Source organism: Centruroides sculpturatus, unplaced genomic scaffold, assembly GCF_000671375.1.
Source record: "Centruroides sculpturatus isolate CEXI.00-Female unplaced genomic scaffold, Cexi_2.0 scaffold98, whole genome shotgun sequence".
NCBI lineage: Eukaryota > Metazoa > Arthropoda > Arachnida > Scorpiones > Buthidae > Centruroides > Centruroides sculpturatus.
Genome location: NW_019384476.1, coordinates 715,961 through 736,784, shown reverse-complemented (window position 1 = coordinate 736,784; position 20,824 = coordinate 715,961). Strand labels below are relative to the sequence as shown.

Below are 20,824 nucleotides of genomic sequence, written 5' to 3'. Positions count from 1 at the left end.
CAATTGTAAAAAACAGAAAAACATTACTTAGTGTTTAGGTTGTAATAGGTCTCAAAATAGAGAGAGAAAAAATTTCATCTTTTAGTTAATAATTTATAAGATAACATCTGCATTATAAATCATAAGGTTCCATAAACAAGTTCTCTTTTTCTTTCAACTGAAACTATATTATTATTCTGCAGCAAAAAATCCATAAAATAGAAACAAATGGTATCCATAAAAATTAGTATATTTTGCAATATATTTGTCAACTATTACCAAATCACATACATGTATTTTTTAGAAAGATGAAAATAAATATCCTCTATTTAAAATCTAATAAAAATTATTTCACTTACTCTGAGCAAAATTATTTATTTTTGTTTGATATATGTTAAGAACAACAACATAATATGCACTATATCATCTGGAAAACATTTTATTAATTGAAGAGAGCTAAATAATTCCTCATTAGTTTGTTAAAGTTCCTGGCTGAAATCCATTATACTAAACTTAATATTTTAAATACAATAAGCAAGTTATTTTAAGTTTCAAATAATATTATGAAATATTAGTTAAAATATATTTTTAATATTTGAAAGCTTAAAGCTTTTTGCTGAGATTTGTTTATATTAAAAGCAACCACCAGTTTATTCATAAATATTAAAAAAGAAAAATGTTCTATTATTTAACTGTATGTTTGGAGGAAATGTTGAATAATAAAGTTTCTGGCTGAAATCAGATTTATCAGAACAAAACTAGCATATGACAATACATTAACCTTACTGTTTCACAGGCCAATGTACTAAATATCATCATTTATTCAAAATAGTTAAATAACAGCATATTTTTTTTGTCTTAATATTTGTTATGAATAGACAGCTAATTGTTTTTACTATAAACAAATAATAAAGAAAAAAGTTTCAACTTTTCAAAGTATAGTTATTATAAAATATTAAATATATTTATTAATATTTGAAACTTAATATTTTAAATAAAATAAGCAACTTTAAGTTCAGCATAGTAGTATTACATTAAACAATATTTAAATTGCACAAGATACTCAACATCACTTTAATATTCAAACAAACAAACATGAAATTTTTAATTGTAACTTTTACTCTAAAACTTTAAAGTTGTAGAAAATAATTTTCTAAAAAACAATTTTATCTATAGTAAAAAATTTTTATAACAACTCAAATTAAATATTATTTACTAACCACAAATTATTATACTTGTAACTTTATTAACGGAAATAAAAATTTCATAGTTTATCATAATCAAAATTATAAAATTATTTTTAATCCATAACAAACACTTCAAAATAAATACAAGTGTAAATAAACTGCTAAATCAGAAATAAATATATAATTTTGTCATGTTTTTTTAATATTAGATTGTTAGTTTTGGTTTGTTTCTATGTCAATGTACTGTATCCATGGCAACTTCATTCTGTCACACACTGTTTTTCCCCCAGATGCTTAAAAATGATTGAAAAGCCAAAATCACATATGCATATTCATTCATTCCATGTTTACTTTGATTAAGCAGTTTATCTACATTTATTATTTTTTGTCAATAAAGAACAGCATTATATATCAAAGACGATGAGGAAAAAGTCCATAAAATCTTTAAAGTTAATTAAAAGACTTTTTCCATTTCCAAAACTAGATTATAGAATTTGACTGATAAGAAAATTTAAAATACTTACATGAAATTTTTTGGCAAACCAATATCTTTTTTCGTGATCTTTGGTCGTTTTTTATGTTTTTTCTTTTTCTCTATGTTGCTGTTATTGCTCAATGATGGCAATGATTCAGCTCTTCTTCCTGTTACTTTAAAATTAAAGTAGCTTTAATAAGATGTATAAATATACAAACATTATATGAATCAATTTGATATGTAAAAAGTAAATATACCTAAATTCTATTTTTCAATATGGTTTCATAAAATATATACTTAAGAAATATTTTAAATATTAAAAATTATATATGAAAATATCTTTAAAATGTGAAATATAATAAAACAAAAGTGTAATTATATGAATACATAAAATAATGTCCTTTCATGAGTATTTTTTGGAAGACATCTAAAATTATAACTGAATATAATGAAATACAGTGGTGCCTCTTATAACGTATGCCTCAAATAACAGACACTGCGAACAACGGACTTTCTGTTCGGCAGTTACGTGAGATGAACAATGGACTTTCTTCGAACAAGTGCGAATGATGTTTCTACTCTTTTGCCATTGCCAATGACAATCTGCTTTTTTAGAATATATTAGTATTATTAAAATGTATTATTAGTATATCTGAAGTAGAAATGTAATGTAANTCTACTCTTTTGCCATTGCCAATGACAATCTGCTTTTTTAGAATATATTAGTATTATTAAAATGTATTATTAGTATATCTGAAGTAGAAATGTAATGTAATATATGTTGATGATTCAAATAAACGAAATGTAATTGTGTAGAGGTGGAGGGACGAAAAGAGAGGGTGTGGAAAAACATACAGAGTGAGAGAGGCTCGAGGGAACCAGCTGGATGTAGTAGTGTTTAGTGATCTTAATAAAGAATTATTCGTATCATATTATCTGGTCAGTTGAGTCGTTTATAATGCATCATGGCTTCTAAAAAAAAAAAAAAAACAGAAAGGTGATTTCAATTAAAACAAAGCAAGAAATCATCAGAAGGAGTGAAAGTGGGGTAAAACAGTGTCACCTTGTCAAAGAGTTTGGTCTCAGCAAGACCACCATCAACACCATTTCAAGCAAGAAAGACACCATCAAGTCAGCCAAGGTTGCCAAGGGAGTCTCCAAGATCTTCCATGTGAAGCGTAGGTCTTCACTCCATGACGAAATGGAAAAGCTGTTGAAGGTTTGGATCAATGACAGGCAGGTGAGAGGTGATATCTCTACCCAAGAAGTTATCTGTCAAAAAGCCAAACTCATCTACGAGTTGAAGAAAAACACTTCTGGAACAAGCAGCAGCAGTGGCAATGAAGAAGAGGAGTTTAAAGCCAACAGGGGGTGGTTTTTTAGGTTCAAAAAAAGGTGTGGAATTCATAGCGTCACCATGCATGGTGAAGCTGGCAATAATGACAAGGAAGAAGCAGAGAAGCTACCCAAATAATTGTAACATTGGTGTATGTGTCAAGATCTTGAAACTTCCTAACAATGTGATGTGTTCAATACTGTAGCTTTTTATGGTGCCATGTATATGTTTTTATTTAGGTTTAACACTTCAAGACTTTTGTGTAGTGTATATGGTATAGCAACATTAGAAGAGAAGACAACAGGTACAACAAATATCTTATCCATCCTCCACAGTTGCCTTATTTCTTGGGAGAACAAAGTGTACTTGATTTTTTTTAGTGTGGGCATGTTTTGTTATGATTGTTTGGAATGTCATTATATAAGCAATCTTACTGCATTTGTCAATGAAAGTGATGTCAAGTCTATTTTGATGAATTGTTTTATCTGCAATTATGGCTCTGTCATAGTATATTTTGTGTTTCATTTTCTAATACTGACTGTGGAATATATTTATAATATGGTAACTGGGTGTTAAATAATATGCTTTTGTGTGCAAGCTTTCAGTATTATATTTGCTATTTGATAATGCCTATGCAAATAGTCTGTTTGTGCTAAGAGCTTGCAACCAGAAGTTATACGTTGTATTGTTTCTGGCAGAATGTGACATTTTCTGCAAGAGTCATTTGTAAGTGATGTATCCTTTCAGGATATGTTTTCTGTAGTTTTTAGTGTTTATGACCTGATCTTGAATGGCAACCATAAACACCACAATCTCTCCAAACAGGCAGCCCTAGTCAGCCAACAGTTTGATGCAGTTTTGTCAACACAGCCCCGAGTCAGGTCATAGGCATGCTTGCCATGAAATGACTTTCCAATCTATGCTTGCTTAGTGGTTTCTATGTTATTTGTGTGTTCAGCTATGTCTAGATGCTCAGAGTGTAAGTTTAAAGGTGTGTTATTGCTGTATGCTAGAGTTATAGTTTTATGTTATCTTGATGTTTCTTGTTTTTTCTGGAAAAAGAAAAAACTCCCATAGTGTCAGAATGTATTTGTAGTACAAGTTAATTATATTAGTTATACCAAAGCCACTTTTTTTTATGAGGACAAGTTAGTCTTTCTATGGATGATTTTGGGGTGATACTAAGCATAAACAATAAGGGTTATTCTTGTTTTGCTTTGCTTGAGATTTGTGCATGTCCACTGTATAACTCCAAAAGAACAAGAGAGAATAGGAACAACATAGGCATTAATAGCTTTAATAGTATGTTTTGCATTTAGGTGTGTTCTTAGTACTGCATGTAATCTGTTCTGGTATTCAAGTGTTAATCTTTGTTTTATCTGTGCATGTTCTGTATGTTTGGCCTGTTGCAATCCTAAATACAGTTGCAAAATATATTTGTAACTCTCTCCCTCTTCTATGGATTCAATATCATCACTTCTGAGTACAAAGTTGCCTTCAGAACTTCTTTTTCAATGTGTAGTGTCTTGCATTTGTCTAGACTAGTGTTGTCCAACTGAAATTGTTTACTGGCCAAAACCAAAAAAAAAATACTGTCGGCAGCACATATTTATTTACAACAAAACATATACAATTATACAGTATTTTGTATGTATTTTAAAGTAAAACTTGTTTTTCAATTTTTTCACTTAATTTTTTAATATCAACAGGTATTTTTGATGTTGTATAACATAGTTGGTTTTGTAAGTTTTTATCAGTCAATCTATTATGACTTTTACATTTAGCAATCTTCAATTTTGAAAAAAAAAAAAAATTCACAAAGCTAGGTGATTCTCATTGCAACTGTAATGCTCATCAAGTTTTTTTAGGTTAGGGAATTTATCATTACAGATGTATTTTGTATAAAACTGAACTTTGTCATTGGCCTCAAACATATATTTCAATTCAGAAGATGACTGGAGATCAAGTCTATATGCAAATTTGTTGGAGCTTGTTCCACAACAATGTCAAATGGACATAAGAAAATATTAAATATATTCTCAAAAATTTTTAAATATGAAAATCTCTCTTGAAACTCTTAGTAAATTNGGTTATCGTTTTTTTCAGTTATCCGACCAATCCCAGTCCCCAATTGAGTCGGATAATCGATGCTCTATTGTACTTAGATAATGAGGAATAGTTTGTATTTAAAAAGTTTAAGTATAAACCTAGTAGTTTAAAGTTTAAACCTAGTAGTGAAGAAACAAACAAATAAAGGAAGACACTGTCTTGGAAATACATAAAGTTTAAGTATATTTAAAATAGAAATAGTATCATACTTATGGATAATATCAAGAATAAGAATAAGATAGTTATAACTTGAAAATTTAGAATACAGTGGAACCTCGGTATACAACCTTAATCCGTTCCTGGTGTTTGGACTTATACCGAATAGGACGTATACCAAACCAATCTTTTCCATAAGAAGTAATGTAAAAATGATTAATCCGTTCTCATGTAAAAAAAAAATGGCTGGCTTTAAACACCTCGCTTTCCTCGCTAGTTTCTGCTTGATTTTTCATGAGATCAGCATGTATCCTTTTAACTTTCTTGCAAATAATTTCTTCCGATACGCTGTCGCCGGCACACTGTTTTTCAGTTATCCAAAGCAAAAGCATTTTCTCAACATGATCTAATGTCTTCGATCTCTGTTTAGAAATTGATTTAACCCCTTTCGCAACGTTAGCAAATTTAATAATGTCTTTATTTTTCACGATTGTCAATATCGTCGTTCTCGGAATACGGAATGCAACAGTTAAATCTTGTTAAATCTCGAACACGCGTGCCACCTTCATATTTCTCAACAATCTCTTTTTCAGTTCCGTTGTGACTTTAGTCATTTTTTTTATTTTTCTGTTGCCCTTTTGCAATTCATGATTAATAAAAATAATAAAATATTACTTACGAATTAAAATCAGAAGAAATTTAACAAAGTTATAAACCGTAGCACCGCGAACGTCTAGTCTAGTGTAGTACACCGATAGTGCTACTTGTTCATAGATGGCGCGTATAATTGAATTAAGTCGTATACCGAGCAAAATTTGTTTCGTCTAAACAGGACGTATTCCGAATTGGACGTATTCTAAAGCAGACATATACCGAGGTTCCACTGTACATATAGTAAATTTGCCCATCAAGAATGCTGAATCATATAATGTTTAGTAAAGTGAAACTAAATGTAATAATTACTACTAAATACAATATTTTATGTTGGGTACATATACAGTAATACCCCAAACTTATGTGATAGGTGGGACCAAGCGATAACCACGTAAGTCAGGGTATAATTTTGCAATTTGTGTAAAATCCAAGTCGGATGTACGTAAGCTAATAAATGTTCTCATTAATCTTATCTCACCTTTTGATTTGTTCATGGTTACAAGAAATCACCACACAGAGTCTCTCAAGTCTCTGTAGATATAACAAACACAGAAATAAATAATACAAAATAAATTGTAGCTATGTGTCAATTCCGCGCGACACATCCGAACATGTAAGCCAAACAATAGCGGGGGAGGGGAGTAATCAAGAGTTGCATGGCACTCAAACAAAAGATGAATCTATGAGATTTGAAAATCGCGTAACTCCAGGTTCACGTAAGTCAAGTGCGTAAATTGAGGTATTACTGTACAAGTAATTTTGCTACACTATTTGAATGTTTTTGGTACTGGGCATAAATGACCTTTAAAATCTGAGCATCTAAATTGTACAGTTAGGTATAAATTAGATGCTTGAGCTGGATATACTTTTACATAACAAATCAGATGCAGCCAATCAGCAAGAAATAGGAAAGTTTGATGCCATTTTATACAAAATGGCTCAGTGGATGAATACATCAACTGAGAAATTAATAATAGTAGTTTGCAATTTTTTGAAAATTTTTCATAGAAAAAGTATAAAGATGAAAAGTGTTAAATAATAATAATAGTGAGTCATTTTCTTTTTTCTATTAAGAATAAGTATGTCCTTAAGATGATTGTGTCACTGTCATCCATCTTTGATTTATTCTCCTTACTGCCAGATAGCATTCAGATGAAGTGTGAATTGCATAGTGATATCAGCTGTGTGAAGAGTGTGGAAGTTATATGATTACATGCTGGCTTGGTGCAAATTCTCATGTGGACATCTAGCTTTAATGAAGTAGAATTTAGTATACAGTGAAGCATTGAAAATCCAGATTAATGGGGCCAGATACCATCTCCAGATTTTCAAATATATTTGCAAATTAGCATTTTAAGCACTGTAAACTGCAAATGCACTATAAACAAAGTTTAGATCAGCATTTCTCTAAGTGGACAATAATGCCCCCTTGTGGGCAATGAGTAATCTAGGGGGCGGTGGAAGCAGGGTATTGAACGGTGACCAAAGGCTAAATTGGGGTCACCGAAAGCCGTTACCTTTCCTCTGTTAAACTGATAAGAGGAAACATTGTGTTTAATGGTTTCCAGATGTTGAGAACAATGTACGGCAAGGGCACAAAGTGTGAGATTCATAGAAAAGTTTTCCTAAGAATATTTCCAATCCTTTCTCACACAAGAGAAAATGGATTAGGGGGCATTGAGTATAATTTTGTGGAACAAAGGGAGCGGTGGATCGAAAAAGTTTGAGAATCACTGGTTTAGATGTTCTAAATTCAAATCAGTATTTCATAATGAATGTAGGAATACTTACAAAAACTCAAGTATAATTTACAGAATCACTACATTTAAACAATAAATACACTATAATTTCAAAGTTAAAAATTTACGAATTCTGAACAAATATTAGAACCCATCAACAGTGCAAGATCAAAAGAATAATAACAACAAAGTTACTTTTTTGTCTTTTGAACACTATATAGTGTAAAACAAAGTTACTACTGAAAGGGTTAATATCCATTTTTGATATATCAGAAACATTGGTTTTTTTTAGACATCTATCACTTTTATCTTCATCATGTATAATTTTTATTTACGTAAAAAATATTACTGGCTAAACTTACTGTTGAAGTAATTTTAAAGAAGTTATCCTGATTAACACCATTAGTGGCTCATCTAAAGTTCTTTACAGTTATTTCAACCTGGCAGCTTAATGTAGAAGAAAGCTGACATCTTTTTGGAGATCCACCACATGTGAGCAAAGAACTTAATAATCTACTAATCTTGACTTTAAAACAGTTATTTACAACACACTAAACAATGTGGATTACTTGGACTGTTATGATGCCACATCATATAAACCATATGAACTGATAGGTACTTGAAACCTCCAATGTTTTATTCATTAAGTTACTTAAACTTTATGAATTAAAATAAAACATCTATAAACATTTTTAACATCTTACTCATGAATAATATCACCAAAAAAAGGTATGTGATAACACAAATAGTCAGTCATATGAGAAAACGTAAAAGTTTTTATACATAAATGTTACAAATGGATTTGAAGCTTATAATCACCATGATACTGGTATATAATTAAATAAAAATAAACAATTACCATTAAACCAGCAATTAATTGTTGTTTAAACAAATGTTTTCTTCCGTTCTAAATGGTCATCATCAGGTTTTGATGGAATGTTTGTAAAAGAACATAAACTCCAAAATTTAAAAAGTCGCATGTTGTGAAGATATGCGCATGCTCAATGACATGTTTAAAAAATTAGCCTTCCAGCTGGATTCCAGTTTTAAAATATTAAGTTTATAAAAATATATAAAAACAAACTTTACGAGGATCTATTATACGTCAAAGCAAGCCCTCCAGGCAGCTGCTAATAAGTCCATGTCCTTAAAATTAATCACTGTTTCCCTCTAAAATGCTTTAAATATTTCCAGTTGTTTGAGATATTTGAGGTTGGCCAGGTCCTTGCACCGTTGCAGTAATCAGACATCGTCAAAGTCAACCCAGACATCATTATCAACAAAGAAAGAAGCCAATGTAGTAGTGGAAAGACCCTTCTATAAATGGTGTATTTATGCTCCTTGATTCTCATTTTAGACTATGTGTGGTTGCACCAATATATTCACCAGGTCAGTTCACCCTATGATCACAAATAGAGATAGTATAGACCCCTGGGATACAATTTTGGTCCAATAGGTACTTATTGTTTCTAATACAAGAGCAAACAGTCGGAGATCTGTAAGTAATCCTGTTACTCGTAAAGTGGGATATTTCATTATAGATGTTAATATTTCTTTGTAGATGATAGTCTAAAAATGAGGATCAAAGAGCATAAATACACCATTTAGAAGGGTCTTTCCACTACTGCATTGGCTTCTTTCTTTGTTGATAATGATGTCTGGGTTGACTTTGACAATGTCTGATTACTGCAACGGTGCAAGGACCTGGCCAACCTCAAATATCTCAAACAACTGGAGATATTTAAAGCATTTTAGAGGGAAACAGTGATTAATTTTAAGGACATGGACTTATTAGCAGCTGCCTGGAGGGTTTGCTTTGACGTATAATAGATCCTCGTAAAGTTTGTTTTTATATATTTTTATAAACTTAATATTTTAAAACTGGAATCCGGCTGGAAGGCTAATTTTTTAAACATGTCATTGAGCATGTACATATCTTCACAACATGCAACTTTTTAAATTTTGGAGTTTATGTTCTTTTACAAACATTCCATCAAAACCTGATGATGACCATTTAAAATGGAAGAAAACATTTATTTAAATGACAATTAATTACTGGTTTAATGGTAATTATTTTTATTTTGATTTGAAGCTTTGTAATTTTTATGAAATATATACATTAAGACAATTTAAGATACAAATCATTGTATAATGCAAAAGTTTGTAATAATTTACCATGTGACAGTACTACTGGTCATGTAAATGACATAATTGCTAAAATTTTTAATAATTTCATCAACTCAAAATACGTTCAAATTTTTTTCTACACATCTAGAAGTCATGAGATTTAATTTGAGACCTCATTTGCTAAATTTGATCAATCAGTAAAAAATCTGATTTGTATAATTGTACAATATCCCATAATTTACAGCTAGTACAATAAACTCAATAATATAAATGCAATATTTTTTGTATCATTTTTAGAGTAATTCCATATTTCTTTTTCCATAACTTTATATTTGCCTATACTAATCACTTTTGCTTTTTATAAAATTAACATTAAATGTAAAAATCTTTATTTCTACACATTTGATTTTAAACCTTAAAATAAATGAATAAATTCTGATTTTTATGGTTGAAAGGAATGTTTTATTATTTACTGCTAAACTAAGTACAGAGAAAGAATACAATAGATTCAATTGACATAAGAAAATGCACACAGATTATAAATTTAGTAGTATTGATATTAAAGTAATTTAAAAGTGATAATATGGCTAGATATTACACTAAAATTAAAATCAAATTTATGTAATTTGTGCAATTGTAAAAAACAGAAAAACATTACTTAGTGTTTAGGTTGTAATAGGTCTCAAAATAGAGAGAGAAAAAATTTCATCTTTTAGTTAATAATTTATAAGATAACATCTGCATTATAAATCATAAGGTTCCATAAACAAGTTCTCTTTTTCTTTCAACTGAAACTATATTATTATTCTGCAGCAAAAAATCCATAAAATAGAAACAAATGGTATCCATAAAAATTAGTATATTTTGCAATATATTTGTCAACTATTACCAAATCACATACATGTATTTTTTAGAAAGATGAAAATAAATATCCTCTATTTAAAATCTAATAAAAATTATTTCACTTACTCTGAGCAAAATTATTTATTTTTGTTTGATATATGTTAAGAACAACAACATAATATGCACTATATCATCTGGAAAACATTTTATTAATTGAAGAGAGCTAAATAATTCCTCATTAGTTTGTTAAAGTTCCTGGCTGAAATCCATTATACTAAACTTAATATTTTAAATACAATAAGCAAGTTATTTTAAGTTTCAAATAATATTATGAAATATTAGTTAAAATATATTTTTAATATTTGAAAGCTTAAAGCTTTTTGCTGAGATTTGTTTATATTAAAAGCAACCACCAGTTTATTCATAAATATTAAAAAAGAAAAATGTTCTATTATTTAACTGTATGTTTGGAGGAAATGTTGAATAATAAAGTTTCTGGCTGAAATCAGATTTATCAGAACAAAACTAGCATATGACAATACATTAACCTTACTGTTTCACAGGCCAATGTACTAAATATCATCATTTATTCAAAATAGTTAAATAACAGCATATTTTTTTTGTCTTAATATTTGTTATGAATAGACAGCTAATTGTTTTTACTATAAACAAATAATAAAGAAAAAAGTTTCAACTTTTCAAAGTATAGTTATTATAAAATATTAAATATATTTATTAATATTTGAAACTTAATATTTTAAATAAAATAAGCAACTTTAAGTTCAGCATAGTAGTATTACATTAAACAATATTTAAATTGCACAAGATACTCAACATCACTTTAATATTCAAACAAACAAACATGAAATTTTTAATTGTAACTTTTACTCTAAAACTTTAAAGTTGTAGAAAATAATTTTCTAAAAAACAATTTTATCTATAGTAAAAAATTTTTATAACAACTCAAATTAAATATTATTTACTAACCACAAATTATTATACTTGTAACTTTATTAACGGAAATAAAAATTTCATAGTTTATCATAATCAAAATTATAAAATTATTTTTAATCCATAACAAACACTTCAAAATAAATACAAGTGTAAATAAACTGCTAAATCAGAAATAAATATATAATTTTGTCATGTTTTTTTAATATTAGATTGTTAGTTTTGGTTTGTTTCTATGTCAATGTACTGTATCCATGGCAACTTCATTCTGTCACACACTGTTTTTCCCCCAGATGCTTAAAAATGATTGAAAAGCCAAAATCACATATGCATATTCATTCATTCCATGTTTACTTTGATTAAGCAGTTTATCTACATTTATTATTTTTTGTCAATAAAGAACAGCATTATATATCAAAGACGATGAGGAAAAAGTCCATAAAATCTTTAAAGTTAATTAAAAGACTTTTTCCATTTCCAAAACTAGATTATAGAATTTGACTGATAAGAAAATTTAAAATACTTACATGAAATTTTTTGGCAAACCAATATCTTTTTTCGTGATCTTTGGTCGTTTTTTATGTTTTTTCTTTTTCTCTATGTTGCTGTTATTGCTCAATGATGGCAATGATTCAGCTCTTCTTCCTGTTACTTTAAAATTAAAGTAGCTTTAATAAGATGTATAAATATACAAACATTATATGAATCAATTTGATATGTAAAAAGTAAATATACCTAAATTCTATTTTTCAATATGGTTTCATAAAATATATACTTAAGAAATATTTTAAATATTAAAAATTATATATGAAAATATCTTTAAAATGTGAAATATAATAAAACAAAAGTGTAATTATATGAATACATAAAATAATGTCCTTTCATGAGTATTTTTTGGAAGACATCTAAAATTATAACTGAATATAATGAAATACAGTGGTGCCTCTTATAACGTATGCCTCAAATAACAGACACTGCGAACAACGGACTTTCTGTTCGGCAGTTACGTGAGATGAACAATGGACTTTCTTCGAACAAGTGCGAATGATGTTTCTACTCTTTTGCCATTGCCAATGACAATCTGCTTTTTTAGAATATATTAGTATTATTAAAATGTATTATTAGTATATCTGAAGTAGAAATGTAATGTAATATATGTTGATGATTCAAATAAACGAAATGTAATTGTGTAGAGGTGGAGGGACGAAAAGAGAGGGTGTGGAAAAACATACAGAGTGAGAGAGGCTCGAGGGAACCAGCTGGATGTAGTAGTGTTTAGTGATCTTAATAAAGAATTATTCGTATCATATTATCTGGTCAGTTGAGTCGTTTATAATGCATCATGGCTTCTAAAAAAAAAAAAAAAAAAAAAAGGTGATTTCAATTAAAACAAAGCAAGAAATCATCAGAAGGAGTGAAAGTGGGGTAAAACAGTGTCACCTTGTCAAAGAGTTTGGTCTCAGCAAGACCACCATCAACACCATTTCAAGCAAGAAAGACACCATCAAGTCAGCCAAGGTTGCCAAGGGAGTCTCCAAGATCTTCCATGTGAAGCGTAGGTCTTCACTCCATGACGAAATGGAAAAGCTGTTGAAGGTTTGGATCAATGACAGGCAGGTGAGAGGTGATATCTCTACCCAAGAAGTTATCTGTCAAAAAGCCAAACTCATCTACGAGTTGAAGAAAAACACTTCTGGAACAAGCAGCAGCAGTGGCAATGAAGAAGAGGAGTTTAAAGCCAACAGGGGGTGGTTTTTTAGGTTCAAAAAAAGGTGTGGAATTCATAGCGTCACCATGCATGGTGAAGCTGGCAATAATGACAAGGAAGAAGCAGAGAAGCTACCCAAATAATTGTAACATTGGTGTATGTGTCAAGATCTTGAAACNTTAGAATATATTATTAGTATATCTGAAGTACAGAGCTCCCGTAGGGATTTGGCTTGCTCCCTTGTTTATTATGTACTGTACATCACCTCAGTGCAGGGTATTTACATTTATTCAAGTGTTGTGCAAACCATGGCTTCTAAAAAAAACAGAAAGGTGATTTCAATTAAAACAAAGCAAGAAATCATCAGAAGGAGTGAAAGTGGGGTAAAACAGTGTCACCTTGTCAAAGAGTTTGGTCTCAGCAAGACCACCATCAACACCATTTCAAGCAAGAAAGACACCATCAAGTCAGCCAAGGTTGCCAAGGGAGTCTCCAAGATCTTCCATGTGAAGCGTAGGTCTTCACTCCATGACGAAATGGAAAAGCTGTTGAAGGTTTGGATCAATGACAGGCAGGTGAGAGGTGATATCTCTACCCAAGAAGTTATCTGTCAAAAAGCCAAACTCATCTACGAGTTGAAGAAAAACACTTCTGGAACAAGCAGCAGCAGTGGCAATGAAGAAGAGGAGTTTAAAGCCAACAGGGGGTGGTTTTTTAGGTTCAAAAAAAGGTGTGGAATTCATAGCGTCACCATGCATGGTGAAGCTGGCAATAATGACAAGGAAGAAGCAGAGAAGCTACCCAAATAATTGTAACATTGGTGTATGTGTCAAGATCTTGAAACTTCCTAACAATGTGATGTGTTCAATACTGTAGCTTTTTATGGTGCCATGTATATGTTTTTATTTAGGTTTAACACTTCAAGACTTTTGTGTAGTGTATATGGTATAGCAACATTAGAAGAGAAGACAACAGGTACAACAAATATCTTATCCATCCTCCACAGTTGCCTTATTTCTTGGGAGAACAAAGTGTACTTGATTTTTTTTAGTGTGGGCATGTTTTGTTATGATTGTTTGGAATGTCATTATATAAGCAATCTTACTGCATTTGTCAATGAAAGTGATGTCAAGTCTATTTTGATGAATTGTTTTATCTGCAATTATGGCTCTGTCATAGTATATTTTGTGTTTCATTTTCTAATACTGACTGTGGAATATATTTATAATATGGTAACTGGGTGTTAAATAATATGCTTTTGTGTGCAAGCTTTCAGTATTATATTTGCTATTTGATAATGCCTATGCAAATAGTCTGTTTGTGCTAAGAGCTTGCAACCAGAAGTTATACGTTGTATTGTTTCTGGCAGAATGTGACATTTTCTGCAAGAGTCATTTGTAAGTGATGTATCCTTTCAGGATATGTTTTCTGTAGTTTTTAGTGTTTATGACCTGATCTTGAATGGCAACCATAAACACCACAATCTCTCCAAACAGGCAGCCCTAGTCAGCCAACAGTTTGATGCAGTTTTGTCAACACAGCCCCGAGTCAGGTCATAGGCATGCTTGCCATGAAATGACTTTCCAATCTATGCTTGCTTAGTGGTTTCTATGTTATTTGTGTGTTCAGCTATGTCTAGATGCTCAGAGTGTAAGTTTAAAGGTGTGTTATTGCTGTATGCTAGAGTTATAGTTTTATGTTATCTTGATGTTTCTTGTTTTTTCTGGAAAAAGAAAAAACTCCCATAGTGTCAGAATGTATTTGTAGTACAAGTTAATTATATTAGTTATACCAAAGCCACTTTTTTTTATGAGGACAAGTTAGTCTTTCTATGGATGATTTTGGGGTGATACTAAGCATAAACAATAAGGGTTATTCTTGTTTTGCTTTGCTTGAGATTTGTGCATGTCCACTGTATAACTCCAAAAGAACAAGAGAGAATAGGAACAACATAGGCATTAATAGCTTTAATAGTATGTTTTGCATTTAGGTGTGTTCTTAGTACTGCATGTAATCTGTTCTGGTATTCAAGTGTTAATCTTTGTTTTATCTGTGCATGTTCTGTATGTTTGGCCTGTTGCAATCCTAAATACAGTTGCAAAATATATTTGTAACTCTCTCCCTCTTCTATGGATTCAATATCATCACTTCTGAGTACAAAGTTGCCTTCAGAACTTCTTTTTCAATGTGTAGTGTCTTGCATTTGTCTAGACTAGTGTTGTCCAACTGAAATTGTTTACTGGCCAAAACCAAAAAAAAAATACTGTCGGCAGCACATATTTATTTACAACAAAACATATACAATTATACAGTATTTTGTATGTATTTTAAAGTAAAACTTGTTTTTCAATTTTTTCACTTAATTTTTTAATATCAACAGGTATTTTTGATGTTGTATAACATAGTTGGTTTTGTAAGTTTTTATCAGTCAATCTATTATGACTTTTACATTTAGCAATCTTCAATTTTGAAAAAAAAAAAAAATTCACAAAGCTAGGTGATTCTCATTGCAACTGTAATGCTCATCAAGTTTTTTTAGGTTAGGGAATTTATCATTACAGATGTATTTTGTATAAAACTGAACTTTGTCATTGGCCTCAAACATATATTTCAATTCAGAAGATGACTGGAGATCAAGTCTATATGCAAATTTGTTGGAGCTTGTTCCACAACAATGTCAAATGGACATAAGAAAATATTAAATATATTCTCAAAAATTTTTAAATATGAAAATCTCTCTTGAAACTCTTAGTAAATTAGTAAATTAAAATTTTTAAATATGAAAATCTCTCTTGAAACTCTTAGTAATTTCTTGTGCATATTTAGAAAAATGTTTTTTGTCACTATTAAATTTATGTAATTTTGGAAAATGGATTGTAGTTTTTGATTTTAACTGACTTTCATAAAGTTTGAGTTTTTCTATATTTTGATAACAGTCTGTGATCAATTTGTTTCCACTTTAAAGCTATTTATTATGTTCACTTAATTTCATTGTGATATTTGTAAGGAAACATAAATCCAAAAGTCACTGTCCCTCATATAATTCAGGAACATTCTGGTCATTTTCATTCATACATTTTAAGCTTTGTTAAATAATATTTAATAACTGTTTTAATTAGTGATGCCACGAATAGTAATTTTGCTGAATACCAAATACCGAATATTCGGCTACGCTCTCAAGCTGAAGTGCCGAATATTCGGTGGCCAAATGTTTGGCAAAATATCTGTACATTTTGTGGGCGACAGGTTACGACCTGTCTCATTGCGGTGGGTGCGGTAGCAACACAGCGGGCGCATTTGTTTTATTTGCGAGTAGATCGTGTCATGACATGCATTATTTGTTCATTGTTACATCAAATTGTGTTAGTAATAGTCTTTATTACTAAAAGATATCACTGTTTGAATCACTTTATATGAAAACTGTTTGCCTAGATCGATCGAACGGCAGACCTTTACAAGTGGTGGTCATCAAACACAAAACAGTATCCAAGCCTGACAGAATTCGCTAAGATTTATCTATCGTCTCCCGGCAGTAGTGTATATAGTGAGAGGCTATTTTCAGAAGCNTGTGAAGATATGTACATGCTCAATGACATGTTTAAAAAATTAGCCTTCCAGCCGGATTCCAGTTTTAAAATATTAAGTTTATAAAAATATATAAAAACAAACTTTACGAGGATCTATTATACGTCAAAGCAAACCCTCCAGGCAGCTGCTAATAAGTCCATGTCCTTAAAATTAATCACTGTTTCCCTCTAAAATGCTTTAAATATCTCCAGTTGTTTGAGATATTTGAGGTTGGCCAGGTCCTTGCACCGTTGCAGTAATCAGACATTGTCAAAGTCAACCCAGACATCATTATCAACAAAGAAAGAAGCCAATGCAGTAGTGGAAAGACCCTTCTAAATGGTGTATTTATGCTCTTTGATCCTCATTTTTAGACTATCATCTACAAAGAAATATTAACATCTATAATGAAATATCCCACTTTACGAGTAACAGGATTACTTACAGATCTCCGACTGTTTGCTCTTGTATTAGAAACAATAAGTACCTATTGGACCAAAATTGTATCCCAGGGGTCTATACTATCTCTATTTGTGATCATAGGGTGAACTGACCTGGTGAATATATTGGTGCAACCACACATAGTCTAAAATGAGAATCAAGGAGCATAAATACACCATTTATAGAAGGGTCTTTCCACTACTACATTGGCTTCTTTCTTTGTTGATAATGATGTCTGGGTTGACTTTGACAATGCCTGATTACTGCAACGGTGCAAGGACCTGGCCAACCTCAAATATCTCAAACAACTGGAAATATTTAAAGCATTTTAGAGGGAAACAGTGATTAATTTTAAGGACATGGACTTATTAGCAGCTGCCTGGAGGGTTTGCTTTGACGTATAATAGATCCTCGTAAAGTTTGTTTTTATATATTTTTATAAACTTAATATTTTAAANAAAAATTGTTTTCATTCATCACAACTTACCACTGATAGATTTTAAGTATTAAATGTAATAATTTATGATTAAAATAAATACGTTTTTGAGTAATATATGTGTTTTTTTTTTCATGATTTAGTATTCGGTATTTGACCAAATAGTATGCAATGTTCGGCCAAATACTGAATATTAAAAAAAGTAGCTGAATAGGCCAAATACTGAATAGTAGCCAAATATTCGTGGCATCTCTAGTTTTAATTTCTGAGTGTACGTGATAAGATGTTATACATCATATTAATGTATTTAACTATACATGTATAGATTTTTATTACAATGAAATATCACAAGAATAATTACCATTTTAAAAGGGCCGCTCAAAAACATTGAGTGGGCCATGTGTGGCCCGCAGGCTGGACATGGCAGGTCTAGACCAAACCCCATTTGTATATCACTTGAGTATGCATTGGGGATGAATTGGCTGCTGCCAAGTGTGTGGGACATTGTTGAATGCTTTTCTGTAATCAATGTATGCCATACGTATATTTCTGTGTTGCTTATGAACTTGCCATAGGACAGGGGTTGGCAGTTTGTCAAGTAAGAAGAGCCAAATTGTCATGGAAACAGGATAACAAAAGTACCAGAGAGCTGCATATATGTNATCTCAAACAACTGGAGATATTTAAAGCATTTTAGAGGGAAACAGTGATTAATTTTAAGGACATGGACTTATTAGCAGCTGCCTGGAGGGTTTGCTTTGACGTATAATAGATCCTCGTAAAGTTTGTTTTTATATATTTTTATAAACTTAATATTTTAAAACTGGAATCCGGCTGGAAGGCTAATTTTTTAAACATGTCATTGAGCATGTACATATCTTCACAACATGCAACTTTTTAAATTTTGGAGTTTATGTTCTTTTACAAACATTCCATCAAAACCTGATGATGACCATTTAAAATGGAAGAAAACATTTATTTAAATGACAATTAATTACTGGTTTAATGGTAATTATTTTTATTTTGATTTGAAGCTTTGTAATTTTTATGAAATATATACATTAAGACAATTTAAGATACAAATCATTGTATAATGCAAAAGTTTGTAATAATTTACCATGTGACAGTACTACTGGTCATGTAAATGACATAATTGCTAAAATTTTTAATAATTTCATCAACTCAAAATACGTTCAAATTTTTTTCTACACATCTAGAAGTCATGAGATTTAATTTGAGACCTCATTTGCTAAATTTGATCAATCAGTAAAAAATCTGATTTGTATAATTGTACAATATCCCATAATTTACAGCTAGTACAATAAACTCAATAATATAAATGCAATATTTTTTGTATCATTTTTAGAGTAATTCCATATTTCTTTTTCCATAACTTTATATTTGCCTATACTAATCACTTTTGCTTTTTATAAAATTAACATTAAATGTAAAAATCTTTATTTCTACACATTTGATTTTAAACCTTAAAATAAATGAATAAATTCTGATTTTTATGGTTGAAAGGAATGTTTTATTATTTACTGCTAAACTAAGTACAGAGAAAGAATACAATAGATTCAATTGACATAAGAAAATGCACACAGATTATAAATTTAGTAGTATTGATATTAAAGTAATTTAAAAGTGATAATATGGCTAGATATTACACTAAAATTAAAATCAAATTTATGTAATTTGTGCAATTGTAAAAAACAGAAAAACATTACTTAGTGTTTAGGTTGTAATAGGTCTCAAAATAGAGAGAGAAAAAATTTCATCTTTTAGTTAATAATTTATAAGATAACATCTGCATTATAAATCATAAGGTTCCATAAACAAGTTCTCTTTTTCTTTCAACTGAAACTATATTATTATTCTGCAGCAAAAAATCCATAAAATAGAAACAAATGGTATCCATAAAAATTAGTATATTTTGCAATATATTTGTCAACTATTACCAAATCACATACATGTATTTTTTAGAAAGATGAAAATAAATATCCTCTATTTAAAATCTAATAAAAATTATTTCACTTACTCTGAGCAAAATTATTTATTTTTGTTTGATATATGTTAAGAACAACAACATAATATGCACTATATCATCTGGAAAACATTTTATTAATTGAAGAGAGCTAAATAATTCCTCATTAGTTTGTTAAAGTTCCTGGCTGAAATCCATTATACTAAACTTAATATTTTAAATACAATAAGCAAGTTATTTTAAGTTTCAAATAATATTATGAAATATTAGTTAAAATATATTTTTAATATTTGAAAGCTTAAAGCTTTTTGCTGAGATTTGTTTATATTAAAAGCAACCACCAGTTTATTCATAAATATTAAAAAAGAAAAATGTTCTATTATTTAACTGTATGTTTGGAGGAAATGTTGAATAATAAAGTTTCTGGCTGAAATCAGATTTATCAGAACAAAACTAGCATATGACAATACATTAACCTTACTGTTTCACAGGCCAATGTACTAAATATCATCATTTATTCAAAATAGTTAAATAACAGCATATTTTTTTTGTCTTAATATTTGTTATGAATAGACAGCTAATTGTTTTTACTATAAACAAATAATAAAGAAAAAAGTTTCAACTTTTCAAAGTATAGTTATTATAAAATATTAAATATATTTATTAATATTTGAAACTTAATATTTTAAATAAAATAAGCAACTTTAAGTTCAGCATAGTAGTATTACATTAAACAATATTTAAATTGCACAAGATACTCAACATCACTTTAATATTCAAACAAACAAACATGAAATTTTTAATTGTAACTTTTACTCTAAAACTTTAAAGTTGTAGAAAATAATTTTCTAAAAAACAATTTTATCTATAGTAAAAAATTTTTATAACAACTCAAATTAAATATTATTTACTAACCACAAATTATTATACTTGTAACTTTATTAACGGAAATAAAAATTTCATAGTTTATCATAATCAAAATTATAAAATTATTTTTAATCCATAACAAACACTTCAAAATAAATACAAGTGTAAATAAACTGCTAAATCAGAAATAAATATATAATTTTGTCATGTTTTTTTAATATTAGATTGTTAGTTTTGGTTTGTTTCTATGTCAATGTACTGTATC

General features: G+C 29.6%; 1 protein-coding gene across 1 annotated transcript in view; it reads right to left on the bottom strand.

Moving 5' to 3' along the window:
- Positions 1-2,748, bottom strand: part of LOC111621343 (neural Wiskott-Aldrich syndrome protein-like) — a 36,409-nt gene extending 33,661 nt beyond the window's left edge. Inside the window, exons 1-2 of the mRNA XM_023363439.1 lie at positions 2,705-2,748; positions 1,691-1,831 (exon numbers count right to left, since the gene is read on the bottom strand). Of these exons, the coding sequence (XP_023219207.1) occupies positions 1,691-1,831; positions 2,705-2,748 (185 nt within the window). The remainder of the gene's footprint in view (positions 1-1,690; positions 1,832-2,704) is intronic.
- Positions 2,749-20,824: the final 18,076 nt, after the last annotated feature.